The sequence below is a fragment of the Halyomorpha halys genome, unplaced genomic scaffold (assembly GCF_000696795.3).
Source record: "Halyomorpha halys isolate HHAL.00 unplaced genomic scaffold, Hhal_1.1 Scaffold760.1, whole genome shotgun sequence".
Lineage (NCBI taxonomy): Eukaryota > Metazoa > Arthropoda > Insecta > Hemiptera > Pentatomidae > Halyomorpha > Halyomorpha halys.
The window spans coordinates 517784-533796 of NW_027106953.1; the positions used below are offsets into that span (position 1 = coordinate 517784).

The window sequence follows — 16013 nt, forward strand, 5'->3', positions numbered from 1 at the left end:
TCATAGAGTTTTCAAAAAGCATTTTGATAATCTACACTTTTTATTTGAACTTTTTTTAATGCACACAATTGAAATTAAAACATTAATATACAAATTGGTATTCACTCTCATATTTTCTCTCTTTTTCCTTGATGTACAAAGTTTTTAAATAATCTCACTAATGCATTTAATGAGAATGATTGCTATATCACATTATTTCAGTTCTCATTATCATTATCCCTTTCACTTCCTTCATAAAACTATTGCTATTTTTCTCATGCATTATAGTATTAGTTAGTTTCCCTCATGGTTTAATTTTATTTTCTATATTTTTTTAATTTTAATAACCTCTCAATTAAGATATTCTCTCATTTATTTTAATTTATGTTTTGATTTTAATATTTTAATTTAATAATTGTATAACTATTTAATTTTGATCTGAAAAGGAAGGTGCCTTTTTCTTATGTTTGTTTATCTTGTGTATAGTATCCTATTTATTGGTTTTATTATTTGGAAGATCGCTGATTGTCCGTGTGTAATATTAAAAGGAAAATGGTCTGAGTGCAGTCATAGAAAAACTGAAATAGTCGTGCAACTATTTATTACGAGCCAACGTTTCGCCCCTTGTTGCAGGACTTCATAAGGGCTAAAAAGAGATGCAGATATTTAAATGATGTAAACATAAATGAAAAATCAATAAGATTTTCAGTGAAACATAAAAATTAAATATGAATAATAAAAAACCTTTTAGACAATTAATGAAAACTGAAATAACAACAGATAAAAAAGAAGAAATATAAAATACAGTACACACAAAAGATGGAAAAAGGGCAATAAGAGTAAAATCAAGAATAAAGGAATATAATGAAGTAGATATAAAATGTACCTTTGATACTAGAGGTCAGTGCGATAGTGAACAGTTGGCAGTATGTAATAGAGAAGTAGTTGGGATTCACGGTTAAAATCTTATTCCCCTTTTTCCTTCTCTTACTTTGTACTGTATTTTATATTTCTTCTTTTAATTATCTTTTATTTCCGTTTTCATTAATTGTCTAAAACCTTTTATTATTCTTATTTAATTTTTACGTTTCACTGTACATCTTATTAATTTTTCATTTACTTTGTCTATATACGTTTACATCATTCAAGTGTTTTTATCTTTTATTAGCCCTCTTGAAGCCCTGCAACACATTGGCTCATAATAAACAGTTTCAGGACTATTTGAGTTTTTCTTTGGCCTCACTCGGACCATCTTCCTTTTAATATTAATATAATATTTCAATTTTCTTTGGATAAAAAATGTTTATTTATAATTCTATTTATACCCATATTAATAAACAAGCTATGATGGCTTCTAAAGCACTCTAACCACTCCATACACAATTTCAACATTTTTAACTTGGAAGATCGCTGAAATTACTCAATAATGGCTTTGTCAGTAATCGTACATCAATTCTCACAGTGAAGCAAGCATCTTACACCCGATGATATTCTCTGGGTAGGTTTTTTAAAATATCTCCAATTTGGAGTTTACAACTATTAATTTCTTGGCTACTATCCATCCATGAGGATGTTAAAATTCTGATTTCTAATCAATTAAAGTTTATTGCATCAATTGGAGTATCATGTTATCTGAGATGTGTTTCTTGTCCTTTTTTTATTTCTTTGATGAATACTTAAAATATTGATCGAAACAGAAAATAAAAAATACGCTATCATTGTGTACTCCTCATTATGAATTTTATCCATTCCATTTATAAGGCATCTTCCTGGTGAATTGAAGAATTATTTGACATGCTAAAAATTTAATTTAATTCTTTTGAGGTAATATCTTAATACAAAATCCATAATTTGTTTTCTTCTACTCATGTAATATTTAGAAACATCAGTCTAAGGTTAAGGACTCAGTTGATAATAAAAATTTACCATAAATTCTTGGTGTTAGGTGAATCAGTTTCAAATCATGTTATGTTAACATGAAAAATTATATATAAGTGGTCTGTATCTGAACTTAAGATGTTAGATCTCGGTACAACTATGTTTTTTCTAATGGTTGTTAAGTCCCGATTGCTGAGGATTCTTAGAATTTCAGATTTAAGAGTTTTTAAATAAAATATAAACGTACATATCATGCTGTCTTTTTTTTTTTTTATTTATGTCTGTTTTTTCTACTCTTGACCACTTATATATAATATTACTTTATTTTTTTAATATTTTCTCTGTTAAAGTGATACTAATAATTTAATGAATGGTTATTTCAATAACATAACACTTTCCTTTTTTATTTATTTTTATAGACTTAACAGTGAAAGTCCTTATTTGTTATTTCTTGACTTATTTTTAATATAATTAAAAAACAGACCTGGAGATTTTATGATTAAGTTGGTTTGTATTTTCATTCATATTAGTACAGTTTAGATAATCAATCAATAAATGCTTACTGGTAATCAGGTGCAGAGGGAAGAACCACCCGCGGTCCAGTGCTCTGAGGATGCCCCACTCACTATAAAATTTGTATTTATGACTTACACATTACAGATAAATTTATAGCCTTAGGGGGCCCAGACTACCTCTTATGGAATTTCCCCTTTTAGGGAATATTCCAAATCCTCCAGAAATCCTCTGTAAAACCAAGGATTAAAAGGTATAGAGTGTGAAGTATCCCAAATTATTGGCCTGAAGCAAGTAGTTGAATTTTTACAACTTATAGGTAGCTCTTTTACATAAAATATAGTAGTTAGTCAGTCAGTCCTACTGACAACAGTGTAATATGTAATAAAATGAATGTAATTTTAACTGTTGTAATTTTTAAATCAGACTTGATTGACTTGCTTAGTTTTTGTATGGCTTCTCCCAAAATATTATTAGAAAAGAAAATGTTATATTGGAGGATTGTTGATTGACCGTGTTTAATATATAAAAGGAAGATGGGTCTGGGTGTATTTAAAAAAAAAATTGAAATAGTAATTTACTGTTTAATGTAAGCCAACGCTTTGCCCCACGTTGCTCATCAGGGCTAAAAAAGATACAACCAACTAAATTAAATTTATAAATAAAGAATAATTACAAAACGTTATAAACAATTAATGAAAATTGAAATAATTAAAAATAAAAAAATTGATAAGAAATAAATATAAAAATACAGTAAACACTAAAATATGTAGAAATAATGTTTCTGTTAACCACCACTTTCCTCCACCCAGCCATCCTATTGCTCTTCTTACCTTGTTCATTAATTTCCTTTCTCCTTGACTTTTATTCTTATTTTGTTTATTTTTTCGTCTTTTAATGTTTACTGTATTTTTATATTTCTTTTTAATCCATTTTTTATTTGTTATTATTTTTGCTTTCGCTATTCTTGTTTATTTATCCTTTTCACTGTAATAATTTTAGTCATTTGTATCTTTTTAGCCCTGATGAAGCCATGCAATGTGGGGTTAAACGTTAGCTCATATTAAATATGTAATTACTGTTTAAATTTTTTTTTTTACTGTACCCGGATCATCTTTCTTTTACATGAAAATATTTTATGTACTAGTTGAGTCTCCCTAACTCGCCTTATTTTTTTATTTTATTTTCCGGAGCTCTCTTTTCAATTCCTTTCAGGGTCACATTTAGTATAAGAAAATCTTTATATTGACAAGGAATTTGGATCCATTAATTTTAGACAGTAATACTTTATTTTTACTTACACAATATATTCATCTTTTTGAATTTTGGACTTTCAGTTTCGACGATCTTCCCAAAAGATATGATTTCCTGTATTTAAAATTTAAATTTATGTTTTTTCTCTCAAAAATCCATATATTTCATTGAAGCAGATTAGAGAATATGAACCAGTTGTAAAATAGGGGCTATCATGAGAAATTTTTATTACTATTATCTTTATTTCTGTAAGTCTTGTTTTTATTTCAAATTATACTTTGTTTTATAAATTAATACAAAAGTAAATGAAAAAGGAAAGTGTTAGATTTGCAATTAAAAAATTTAAATTTTTGAATTCTTGTTTTGTTACATTAAAACTTGATGGAATCATATTATCTCATCTAATAATATGAATTAAATATGTTTATTTTGATTTACATGTATGTGTTTAAACACATATGTACTGCACAACAACTTTAGCAGTGTGACATCTACAAAAATATTTGAATTTTGAACTTATTGTTTTATTTACTTTAAAACTATATTTTCTCACACTCCTACTTCAACTTAAATACTGATATCTGATAAACAACTTGGAAATTATTGAAGTATAAACTATACACAATTATATTGTAATTTAAAATATTTGTGAAATTAATTATGATAGTTTCATATCATTTTCATATTTTTTTAAGAATAGCAGTTTTTTGTTTTGTTAAAAAGTCGTTATAAAAATCTCTGATTCTCATAATTTATGATTCATTATTAAAAAGGTTCTATTACGCCAAATATTTTAAAAGAACAATGGTAATTGGAAAACTTTTTTAAATTTGACTATCATATTCTGAAATAAAATCCATAGTGATGTTTGTATTAAATTTTAATTTTTTTTTTTATGCTCTAAACTTCCTATATAGTTTGAATGTGGAAATATTCAAGATTCATTTTAATGCTATATAAAATAAATATGACTAATCCAAGTGGGAGTCAAACCTACGATGTTCTGAACCAATCACTCTCAGACTCTTATCTCAACATGCTCAGCCGTCACTTCATCATTTTACACTAAATTTCATCGATAACTAATAATAACTCTGTGTGATAATATCATAATTAGTGTTTGATTTTTAGTAATAATTAAAAACAAAATATAAATATTTCTATTTTTAACTTTTGAGAAAAGTTTTAAAAATAAGAGTTTTTGATGATGCACACTGCTAAAGTCAGTTTATTATCTGTATTTTAAATACTTAACACATTATCAGTGCATGTAATAGATTTATTATATGAATAAGTATTGGATTAAGAATTATTGAGAGGCCCATTTCCATATTAAAAAAAAATAAATATATTTATTTATAAAATTATGTAAATTATAATAACAGCAAAAATAACTAAGTACATAAATTTCACATATCATTTACCCTGAGTGTCTAAAGTATTTTGAATTTATTGAGACTTTTATTTTTATTAAATTATTTATATTTTTTAAGAGGACAATAAATGATAACAAAAACAAATTTCACAACAAAAATAATTTTATTTTAAACCTTTTAAACTTAAAAACTATCAAAAGTATTGGTTTCAAATGAATTCGGAATTCACATTTTATTGTTTATTTGTATCAACTGTTTACATTCCCATTAATCTGCAATATAATTTTATGGTCAAGACATTCCTTCTTCAGTACGGAAATGATATCAAAACTAAAAAAAATGATTTTTAAATTTGGTGCAAAAGTAAAAAGTAATGATGGAAAAACAGTTTCGAAAAACCTTTTTTACTAAAAAAAAAAGTCAGAATATGAGGATACCTGTGTTTACTGTACCAACTATACTAAAAAAAAAAAAAAATGAAAATCCTCTTCATAATGGTGAGAATGTGGCTGTCCAAAATTATTGAATGTTAGAGATAAAGATTTACAGCTAATCAAATCAGAAAAATCTTAGAAGAGAGAGTCAATGCTATGTGGAGAATTTTGCAGAACTTCAAGGTGCACAGTAAGTGTTTCAATATTCCGTTCCATTCTAATAAAATATAATTATCATGGAGGATCAGTCCGAAAAAAGCTTTTTATCAGTCAATTAGAGAAAAAGATTAATGTTTACAGACAACATTAATTAATTTTCTCCAATTAACATTTGAAGGAAAACAAACACATAATTTAAATCAGAAATATGTGTGGGATAGTTATACTTGAAGAAAGAAGGTCAGTGGTGGTTCGGGATTGTTTTTCTTTTGAGAATGTAGGTGAACTCGTATTCATGGGGATTATGGATAGAATTAAACATGTTGATATTCTCATTAGGAAGTGTAAGAAAACTGGAGTAATTATAATGCTTTATCTATCAGTACATGGCTGCTGTACAATTGTCCTATAGTTCTGGAAAATCTCGAATTACCTGATCCCAATTTAATTGAACATTTATTGGATCAAAAAAAAAAATAGGAAATATTATATTCTAAATAAACACAATCTGAAGAAACAAACTAATTCTTGAGTAGAAAAAAAATTTGGTAAGAGACAATTATTCAATTAGTTCAATCAATGACTAAAGGATTAAAATATGTAATTAAACAAAAAGGTTTACTGACCAAATATTGATTCCTTACATGTATATTGCTACATAATTAATTTACTTTTGTATATCCGAATATTTATGATGCCTATATTTTCATGGGTACTTGGCTATGTGCATCTATTTAAAATAATAAGATCTAAAATTTAACAAAACATATTATTTGTTTATTTAATCTACTTTTTTTTCAGTAAAAAATAAAGTCAGAATCAGATTACTTCAAACATGTTTAAATCTCATCTTTCCAACGGAAGTTATTTTCAAGAAACAAGGGTCAAAACGTAATTATAAATTTATCTGAATGGCAATGAAATTAAATAATGTTTCTTGTTTTCACACATCTTTTTTGCCTTATCCTCCTATTTATTTTGTTTGCAAAAATTTCAAATTTTGACACAATAATTTCAAATATATTAAAAAAGTTCAACCAAAAACACCCTTCTCTTTCCTATGTACTGACTTCCTCAGTTGTCTTTATATTATATCGTAATCTTTTTTTTTTTTTTTAATAAAAAATATCCATGTAGACTCTTGACTGTTTATTTCCTTTTAACTCTACCACATAAATCTATCTCTTTATCACATTAATAACACATCTATAAATCTATCACTTTATCAATAACACTGTATTGTTGATAAAGTGATAGATTGTAATAGACAGTGTAAACTGAACAGAATTATAATAAGTGAAATTGTATAATAATAAGTTATTGACCAAGATACATTTTGACAAAGGCAGAACAGCTGAAATATAGGAGTTTTAAGAAAATAAACAGTTTGAGGCTATATAGATACTTTTTATTTTAATTGATAGACAAACCTGTCTCAAACAAGAAATTAAATTATATATCTTTTTTTTCTTTCTAGTTCATATCAAGTTTTAGATTATGTGTCTATAAATTCTGTTCTTACTTTTATTACTAATAAAGAAATAATTACTTATAGCATATTTTTTTTTAATTTTAAAAACATATTAAACATTTTTGTGTAATAAAAGTGAATAACAAATATTTAATTAAATAATGTGGAAATGTGGCCTTTGTAAAATGTTTGATGCAAAATAAAATTATTTTGATTTTGGTTTAATGCTAAATGACTTGACAAAATAATTTATTTTATCAAATCATTACTAGGAAACCTAACTTGTCTATAATTCGGGACTAATTATATGTAATTTTATTAGAATATTTAATTTTGGTTGTTAAATTTACTGATTGATTGTCACCCATAGTTGGGCTCCATCATTAAAAGGTTCTGATGGTGACCAGTTAACTGGCTTCTTAGACGGAGTTGGTCCTGCGCAACTTGTAGGCAGGCAAGTCCTTGTAGATCCTGCTTTAGGAGAAATTCAACTCTCCATGTGCTATCAAAAGGGTTACCTTGAAGTTGAGGTTATCCGAGCGAGAGGACTCCAAGCGAAAGCCAACAGTAAAACTTTACCAGGTACTATTTTTCTATTATTTGATGACAATTATTACAAGATTTAATATGTTAAGTACTGCATACATTATTTTTTAGTTATGTATCTTATAACTAATAAGGGTTTGCATATCTCTGAGCAAGCTTTGTGAATAGTTTTCTGAACAAAGCTGTATAATCTATAATGTGCAAACACAAAGGATAATAATTCTCGGCCCTGATCAGTTTTTAACATAATCTATTCAGCACTTATTCTCATTATTGAATTATGAATAAAGGAAAAAATTTGGGACAAAAATCTACTAAAAGTTACTACTTTGTTCAGACTTTATACTACTTTGTTTGGCTAAATATTTACAAAATGGCATTTGTCAATAATATGTCATTAGTAATTTTTATTGAATTCTATTAATATCATTTTCTTAAGTTCTACGGTTACTAGAAAAAATAAAATTGATAAAGAAATAAATACGAAATTGCCTTGTTTTCACCTTCTATGCAAAAACTTACAAGTTAGAATTTACAAAACTATTATCCTTCCCATTTTTCCTTATGGATGTAAAACATGGCCTCTTACACTATGGGAAGAACAGCACCTTAAGGTTTTTAAAAAAAAAATAACCGAAAAAGGATGAGTTAATGGGAGAATTTAGAAGAGTACACAACATTGAATTGAGGGAACTGCACCCCGTAAATATAATTCAGGTTGTTGCATTGCAGCGAATAAGTGGGCGTGTAAGGTTGTGGGACTTAGTGACCAACGGATTCTTAAAATGTTAATAAATATAAACATAAACTGATGGGAGGATTGCATTAAGACTAATATAGTAGATTTTGGTTTGGAGGGGCATCACTGGACTAATTTATTATTATTATCAATTAATATTGTTTACATTGATACAATGCTCTATAAGGGATAGTAAGGGAAAGAATTCAGGAAGTACTTGTAACCGATGAGGATGACCATGGTTTTTATACTCACTGTCATCATTCATTTTCCATGTGTATGTATTGATACTATTAATATCTTCATAGAACTTTCGGATTACCTCAAGTATATCATTAGAATAGAACGATTGCTAACATGGAAGGGAAAGAAGATTTATTAGAAATAAGTGTATGGGAGCTGAAGACACAAGAATAAGAGGAATCACTTTAAAAACAACAAATTTTGAAAAATTAAAGAGAACTGGGATATTGATTTTCTATTTATCTGTAAAGATTAAAGATCTTGGATAATTTTCAACAAAGAACGGAATTGTTGAACAAATTGAGGATACCTTTTTTTCCCTAGGTATTCTGAAGCTGAGAGTGTACTAACCCTTTTCAGAATTATGTGATTAAAGTTAACATAAAAATTCATTTTTCTTCACTTCTCAAAATAAAGCACTTACAGATTTCTACTTTGCACATGTTATGTATTATTATTGTTGCATATCTTTTTGTACACTATTCGACTAAATATAAGTCAAATTATTAAGGCTATGAAAAATTCATTATTTACAACTTTTTTTCCTTTTGAGTTTTATGAATTAATTTTAATTTTTTCATCTTTCAGCACCCTATGTTAAAGTTTATTTGGTGTGCGGTAAGAAATGTCTTGCTAAAGCGAAAACAACTACAGCTCGAAGAACATTAGATCCTCTCTACCAACAACAACTTACGTTTAGAGGCCCATTTCGTAATTGTATTCTCCAGGTAAAGTTTAATCATCTCATGTTTCTTTCACATTTAGTTCTAGGTGAAATCCGTTTATTGTTCTTTTACGTGTAAAATACTCAATTGTATGAGATGAGATAGGAAATAAACGTGTGTATTTTTTATATATTTTGGTGATTTCTGATTTTGTTATACTTCCTGTGAATAAAATAACAATGAATATCACTGTTTTCTTTTATTTAGCTGAGGTTTTACTAATTTATGTTCCCTTTTTGGTCGAAATGTTTAAATATTTGAAATCCTGTAGCCATAATATTGATATGATCAATTGTGTTTCTGATAATTCATTTATCAATACAGGTCGGCCAAAAAATCGGTCATTTTCTTTTTTTTTTTTTTTTTTAGTGTGTTCTAACTGCTCTATTTATAAAGCAGTATGACATTCTTAGTGAATATTTAAATACTCAAGAAATTGATTTAGTTTACAGATTTAAAGGTATGCAATGCAGTCAGTCATTGTTGAAATAAAAAGAGTATATCACATAATTATTCTTACTTATTTTAATCATTCAATTTGTTGTTTTATATTATATATTAAGAATAGCTCCATGAAGTGTAATGCACTTAGGAGAGCCGCTTGTAGCTGTGGGAGTAGAAGCGTAGGTCTTATCAACCTCAAAACTGCAGCTATGCCGGTTCAAATCTGGCCTGGGAGTCAACTTTTATTTTTATGGCAGTCTCGCGAAATGAAAACTTGATCCACCACCATGGGTTGAATATGGTGGTACCCTGTAGATAACTCCCTTCCCCATGTGTCAGAAATGAGGTCATATATTTTCCAATTTCAGGCACTTTTTAAATATTGCTCAATTTAACTGTATTAAGTCTCCTCTTCCTGTTTCAAGTAAATGGTACAAAAGTGTTATAGGACCGTGACTATCCCCCACGATAGCCTAGTGTTCTAATAATAAAACACCTTTTTAGTGACGGTCCTATAACACTTTTGTACCATTTACTTGAAATGGGAAAAGCCAGTTAAATCTAGCAATATTTAAAAATCGCCTGGAGTTGGAAAGCATGACCACCTTTCTGGTCATTTCTGACACATGGAGGAGGGGGTTATCTACAGGGTAACACTCTATTCTAATCATGGTGGTGAGTCAAATTTTCATTTTGTGAGACCGCCATAATAATAAAAGTTGACTCCCAGGCCAGATTTGAACCGGCGTAGCTGCAGTTCTGAGGTTGATAAGGCCTATGCTTCTATTCCCACAGCTACAAGCGGCCCTCTTATACACTTCATGGAGCTATTCTTAATATTTAATATATCATATAAAACAAAAACCTGAATGATTAAAATAAGTAAGAATAATTTTGGGATACACTCTTTTTATTTCTACAATGACTGCTTTCCATACCATTAAATCTGTAAACTAAATAAATATATTGAATATTTAAATGTTCGCTAAGGATGTCATACTACCTTATAAATAGAGCAGTTAGAACACACTTAAAAAAAAGAAAATGACCAATTTTTGGGCCAACTTGTATTAATAAATGAATTATCAGAAACATAGTTGATCATATCAATATTAAAACAGCAGGATTTCAGATGTTTAAACATTTTGTTCAATAATCAAACATTAATTAAACACGGTCAGCTATTATCTCATCATCAAAATGAAAAATGTTAGATGCTAAATTCCTGTTGAATTGGAATACTTTTCAGAATTTTTTTTCAAATAAGGCTCCGAGACCAGTTGAAGCTTTTGACTGTCTTCTTTTCAATTTAGCCTGGAGAATGTTTTCAAGATTCTTTTAACTTTTTCTATATGAAGATATATACCTAGATGTAATAGCGAAATTTTTTTGAGATTTAGAGAGTGCCTTTCTTGATCTAGATGTGAAAACATTTTTGCACAGCAAAGAAAAATATTATTAATAAACGAACAACTCACAAAGAAATTTTACTTATTTTTTTTTTATTGCATACCTTAAATAGCCATTTTAATGTTTGTATCAAAGAATGGTGTAATAAAATTATACCATACTTGCTATAACTTTTATCTTATATATATATATTTTTTTTCAGGTGACTGTGTGGGGTGATTATGGACGGATGGAGGGGAAAAAAGTTTTTATGGGTGTTGCCCAAATATTGTTAGATCACTTGAATTTGCAGAATCTGAATATTGGGTGGTACAAACTTTACGGGACTTCTTCATTGGTCAGTGGTCCACCCTTCCTCGCCCTTTCAAGAGGCACTTCCTTAGCTAGCCTTGATTCCCTTAAACATTCTTCATAGTGATAACTTCTTTAGTAATGCTACTAATCCATTTAACTCTTCCTCTGAGGTTCAATTAATATGAATAAATAGAATTTTTCTGCCAAGAGCCAGTCCAGTTGTTTGTAATAATTTAAGTAATATGTGATATTCTTTTAAATTATGATTGAATTTATATAAAAGCTTTTCTGTGATTTACAATTCGAATTCCCAAACTAGTAACTTATCTTTTATCGATAAATTGTGAAAGATGTTTGTGTATATATGTTTATATATATAAACACAGGCATTAATACAATTAACTATTTTTAACCTCATATTCTTTAAAAAAACACATTTTTTTTTTTTTTATAAAATTAAAAGTAATAATTACATTTTATAAGCTTTTTCAAGAAATAATTTTTTTTTTTATTTATTGTTTTAATTTTTTACTTAATTTTAAAATAGACTGTTAACTTACCTCCATTGTTAAAAATTTGATTATTATTAATCAGAAAATTGGTTTATGTTGCTTTTTCCATAAGTTACAAGAACCTTTTCTTAATGTGACCAAAACCTTCAACATATCCTAACACAGGAAGTGGTAGTTAGAAAGTCCAAGTCCACAAATAGGCTTCATACTGAATTAGTAGGTAACTTTAGTACTATATTTAGCAGCACAATTAATTTATTTTGCAAATTATTGTTTAATGCTTTCTTTGCTTGGCAGTCATTAAACGTCTCATGCTTGATCGTTGTTGTGTTCATTTTTATAATAATATCTCATTTCTTGTAGCAATAGAGAGTCTTAAGTTCTTAAACAGAACCACTGTATTGTGGTTAAAGATTAAGCATTTAAAGACGAAATATTCAAACTTTGCTTGCAATAATTAATCATAATGTGCATGATTTGCTCTGGCAATCATATTATTCTTAAGTTTTAAGAAAATAAATATTTAAACAAATTTAAGCATTTAGTATAGTTAAGCTTTTAGTTTTGAAAGAAAAATATAATCATTTGCAATTTTTATAAGATTGTAACTATCCTTTAATTGATAATTAATATTTTGATATCTACTTTTAGTTTTTTCTTTTGGACAAAATAATTATGAATATGGACTATATAATAATGAATTCGTTGAGGTACAGAAAAAATGGTTTGAAAGGAAAATACAGGGCCAAAAAAGGGATTTTATCCCAGCAGACAAATATAATTTTACTTTTCCCACTTCCTTCACTATCCTCCCTTCCCCAATAAGGGATAAAAATTATTTGCTCTTTAAATTTTGGCGCCCGGAGCAAGTCCCATCTTCGGCGCCATTTTGTTTCAGTCTTGTGATAGAAAATGATTATTTGATTTAAAATTCTTATTGTCCTTAGCTGAAAACATAGAAACATTATTTATCATATTTTTCGTCTCTCTTGTTATTCTGAGAACTCAAACTGAACAGCTATCAAATCTCAAATATATATATATATATATATTTATAAATAATACTTCTATATCACTATTCTTTTCTCCGGAAATGTGTTTTTGACCTGGAACAAACATTTTTCTTCTTGTTTCCTTAAGTTAACTATCAAATTCTTTTATAGTTTATATTTATCATTTTTTAATGACTAGTAAGAATGTGAGATGGGTAATTTTTTCAAATAAACAAAATAAAAGGGACTTGAGGAAAAAAAAAATTATTCAGATTTTGTTAGTAGTTTATTAGCATTTCAGTCATATTGAATAATCATGATGAAAAATTCTAACTAAAAATGTATCACTTTTTAGTCAAATAAATTTTGAACCCTCTAATATTCTACACTTGTGATGACATACAGTCCCATTGTTTGAATGTATTTATCAATATTATATAAATGATGTTACCAATACATTTCATAGATCTTGGGCAGTTCCTTACCACTAACATATAACCATTCAATGATTGACTAAACATTTCTTTCGTTTCAGTGAATTTCAAAATATGGAGGTAGAGAATCATTTCTGATTATCAATGAGAATCTTTTCAAAAATTTTCAGCTCTTAATCAGGATTTACTCATTACCATGAAGTAAACGGAATGTTTATTTAGAAGAAGCAGTGACAGAACATTTGGGGCTCCCTTTTCCACCCCTCCCTCCTCAACAAATAAATTTAAATTTGCCATTTTTAACTTAAAAGTAGTTACTTATCTTATGATTTAGTAATTTTTTTTTAATGAATTTGTTATTCAAATAAAAATCAAGAAGGCTCATACTCAGGGAACCCCATTGTAAGTGGAGATTCAGGGTAGACTGCCTCTCTAACTCTCCCAGGTATACCATTAGGTAGGAGTAAAACCCTAGCTAAGAAAAACTGAAAGGAGTGGGAAATTATTTTTTCGTTATAATTTTATCAGATAAAAATCATTCATGACAGTTTATCACTTTTCCAATTTATTTGGTTATTGAACTATTTTACCTTATGTAAAAGTTGTTAAAATCATAAAGTTATTACATTTTTATCAGCAAAAGTTGTTTTGTTCTCTTAAAAATTTGATCATTAACTTAAATAATTTTGTCAAATTAATCAAAAAGATAAGGGGCTGCTCAAAAGGAAGTAGTAAAATCTGGATTTAGAGAAAATAGAAATAAGCAGAAAGATAAGATTATCAATATTAAATATTTCATTATTTCTGAGCTGAAATAAAATGTTTTATGATAAGTTATTATAAGAATAATAATCTATAGTTTATTTATGCTAATAAGTAAATTAAGATATTGCCTACAGTTATAATTCCATTATTGCACATTAAAAAATAACCAATTATTGCATGTTAACAAAAAAAAAATGTATATAACTTTATAAAGCAAATTATAAAAATAATACAGCATGTATTCTGGTCACTTAAACTAAGTTGTAAATACATATAGTTTTTGACAGCTCAATGTACAACCATGTTTATAACAAGTGTGATTTCTTTCTTATTTCAGTGAGGAAAACGGAAACATTTGAAGTATTTTAATGTTGGAAGTTGAAAAGTCTTAGACGATGTTATTCATCTAAATGTTTACTTACAAAGGAACAACCTCTCCAATGATTGCGTACTCATTTCTACAGGATGTAATAAAGTATCACTGTTTTATCATTTTAGTGATATCTTTAAAAAAAACACTAGTTTTCTTCAAAATATTATTTAAACAAAATCTTTATGTAATTATGTATAGTTTTATCAGGATTAACTTATCTGTGGATTATTATTATTGGTTTTATTCTATTTTTGGTACTGATCCAAGTTTTTAGTTTTTGCATATACAAAATATATGGATAATTAAATAATCATTTAATTTATATATATAGTTTTTATTTATAATTGAAATGTTGGGGAATTGTTCCAATATCAATACCAAATCGAAAAGGCATTGTAAAATGATTTATGGATTTAAAGTTGGTCACCTTATAGAAATATAATGTGTATATAACAAAAAAACTAATGTGATATGTAATGTTATAATCTTATTGTTGCATATATATATTTTATATTAGTATTTATTGATTTAAAACTGGGAAGGATTAAACCTATGTTATTGTGAATGAATGTGTGCTGTTTTAATATATAAAGTATAAATAGGACTGAATGTAGAAAAACTATATTACTATTATTTAGTTTTTTTAATTCTTTAAGAAAAAAATCTGTACAAAATATATCATTAACAAACTATTTATCATATTTTAAAAAGAGCTATTATTTATTTATAAATATTTGATTTTATGAGCAAAGTCGTGGTTATCGATGGTTTATAGTTTATGAAGGTTACTGTTCAGTAAATTTCATAGGTTTGCTTGTAAATGAAAGTTTATATCTTGTGTACCATATTACCCTAAGTATTCATTATATTCAGTTCAAAACGCTGGTTTTACTAATCGGTAATTAATTTAATTGTATATATAAAATTATAATCCGCCTCCTACCTACCATAACTTTTTAGGTAAATGTATATAACAGAAGACTTTAAATTATGTTTTATTTTATCTCACTTTATATTCCATCATCCAGTGACCAACTTGCATATAAATCAAATCTAAAGACATTTCCCTTTGCCATTGGTTAAAACTGTGATTTTTAATAACCAAAAAAATTAAAGAAAGAAATATTTCTATTTAAAAGTTGCAAGAGGAAATGTGCTGATAGATTTTATAGACATATATATTTTACATTTTTGTGTATCCTGGCACAATATTTGTTCAATAATAATCCTATGTTACCAGTTTCAATAGATTAAGTGTGTTCATTATCCATAATTTACTATTATTTAATCACACATTGTATCGTTTGTATAATGAGAATTGCACACGACCAATTAAAGAAAATCAGGAAGCCTTATATCAGATTCATTATTAAAACAAGATAAACAAATAATGCTTTAAAACCCAAGTTTATGTGTATGTGTATGTATACATATAAACACTTATATGTATATATTCATATAAATATACATAT

At 27.2% G+C, this 16013-nt stretch overlaps 1 protein-coding gene across 1 annotated transcript in view; it reads left to right on the forward strand.

The window, feature by feature from the left end:
• Rim (Rab3 interacting molecule) overlaps nucleotides 1-15479 on the forward strand; it is a gene marked incomplete in the record, with an annotated part of 186328 nt that extends 170849 nt beyond the window's left edge. The window contains 4 exon segments of the mRNA XM_067045239.1: nucleotides 7435-7646; nucleotides 9181-9320; nucleotides 11374-12197; nucleotides 14506-15479. Of these exon segments, the coding sequence (XP_066901340.1) occupies nucleotides 7435-7646; nucleotides 9181-9320; nucleotides 11374-11586 (565 nt within the window).
• Nucleotides 15480-16013: the final 534 nt, after the last annotated feature.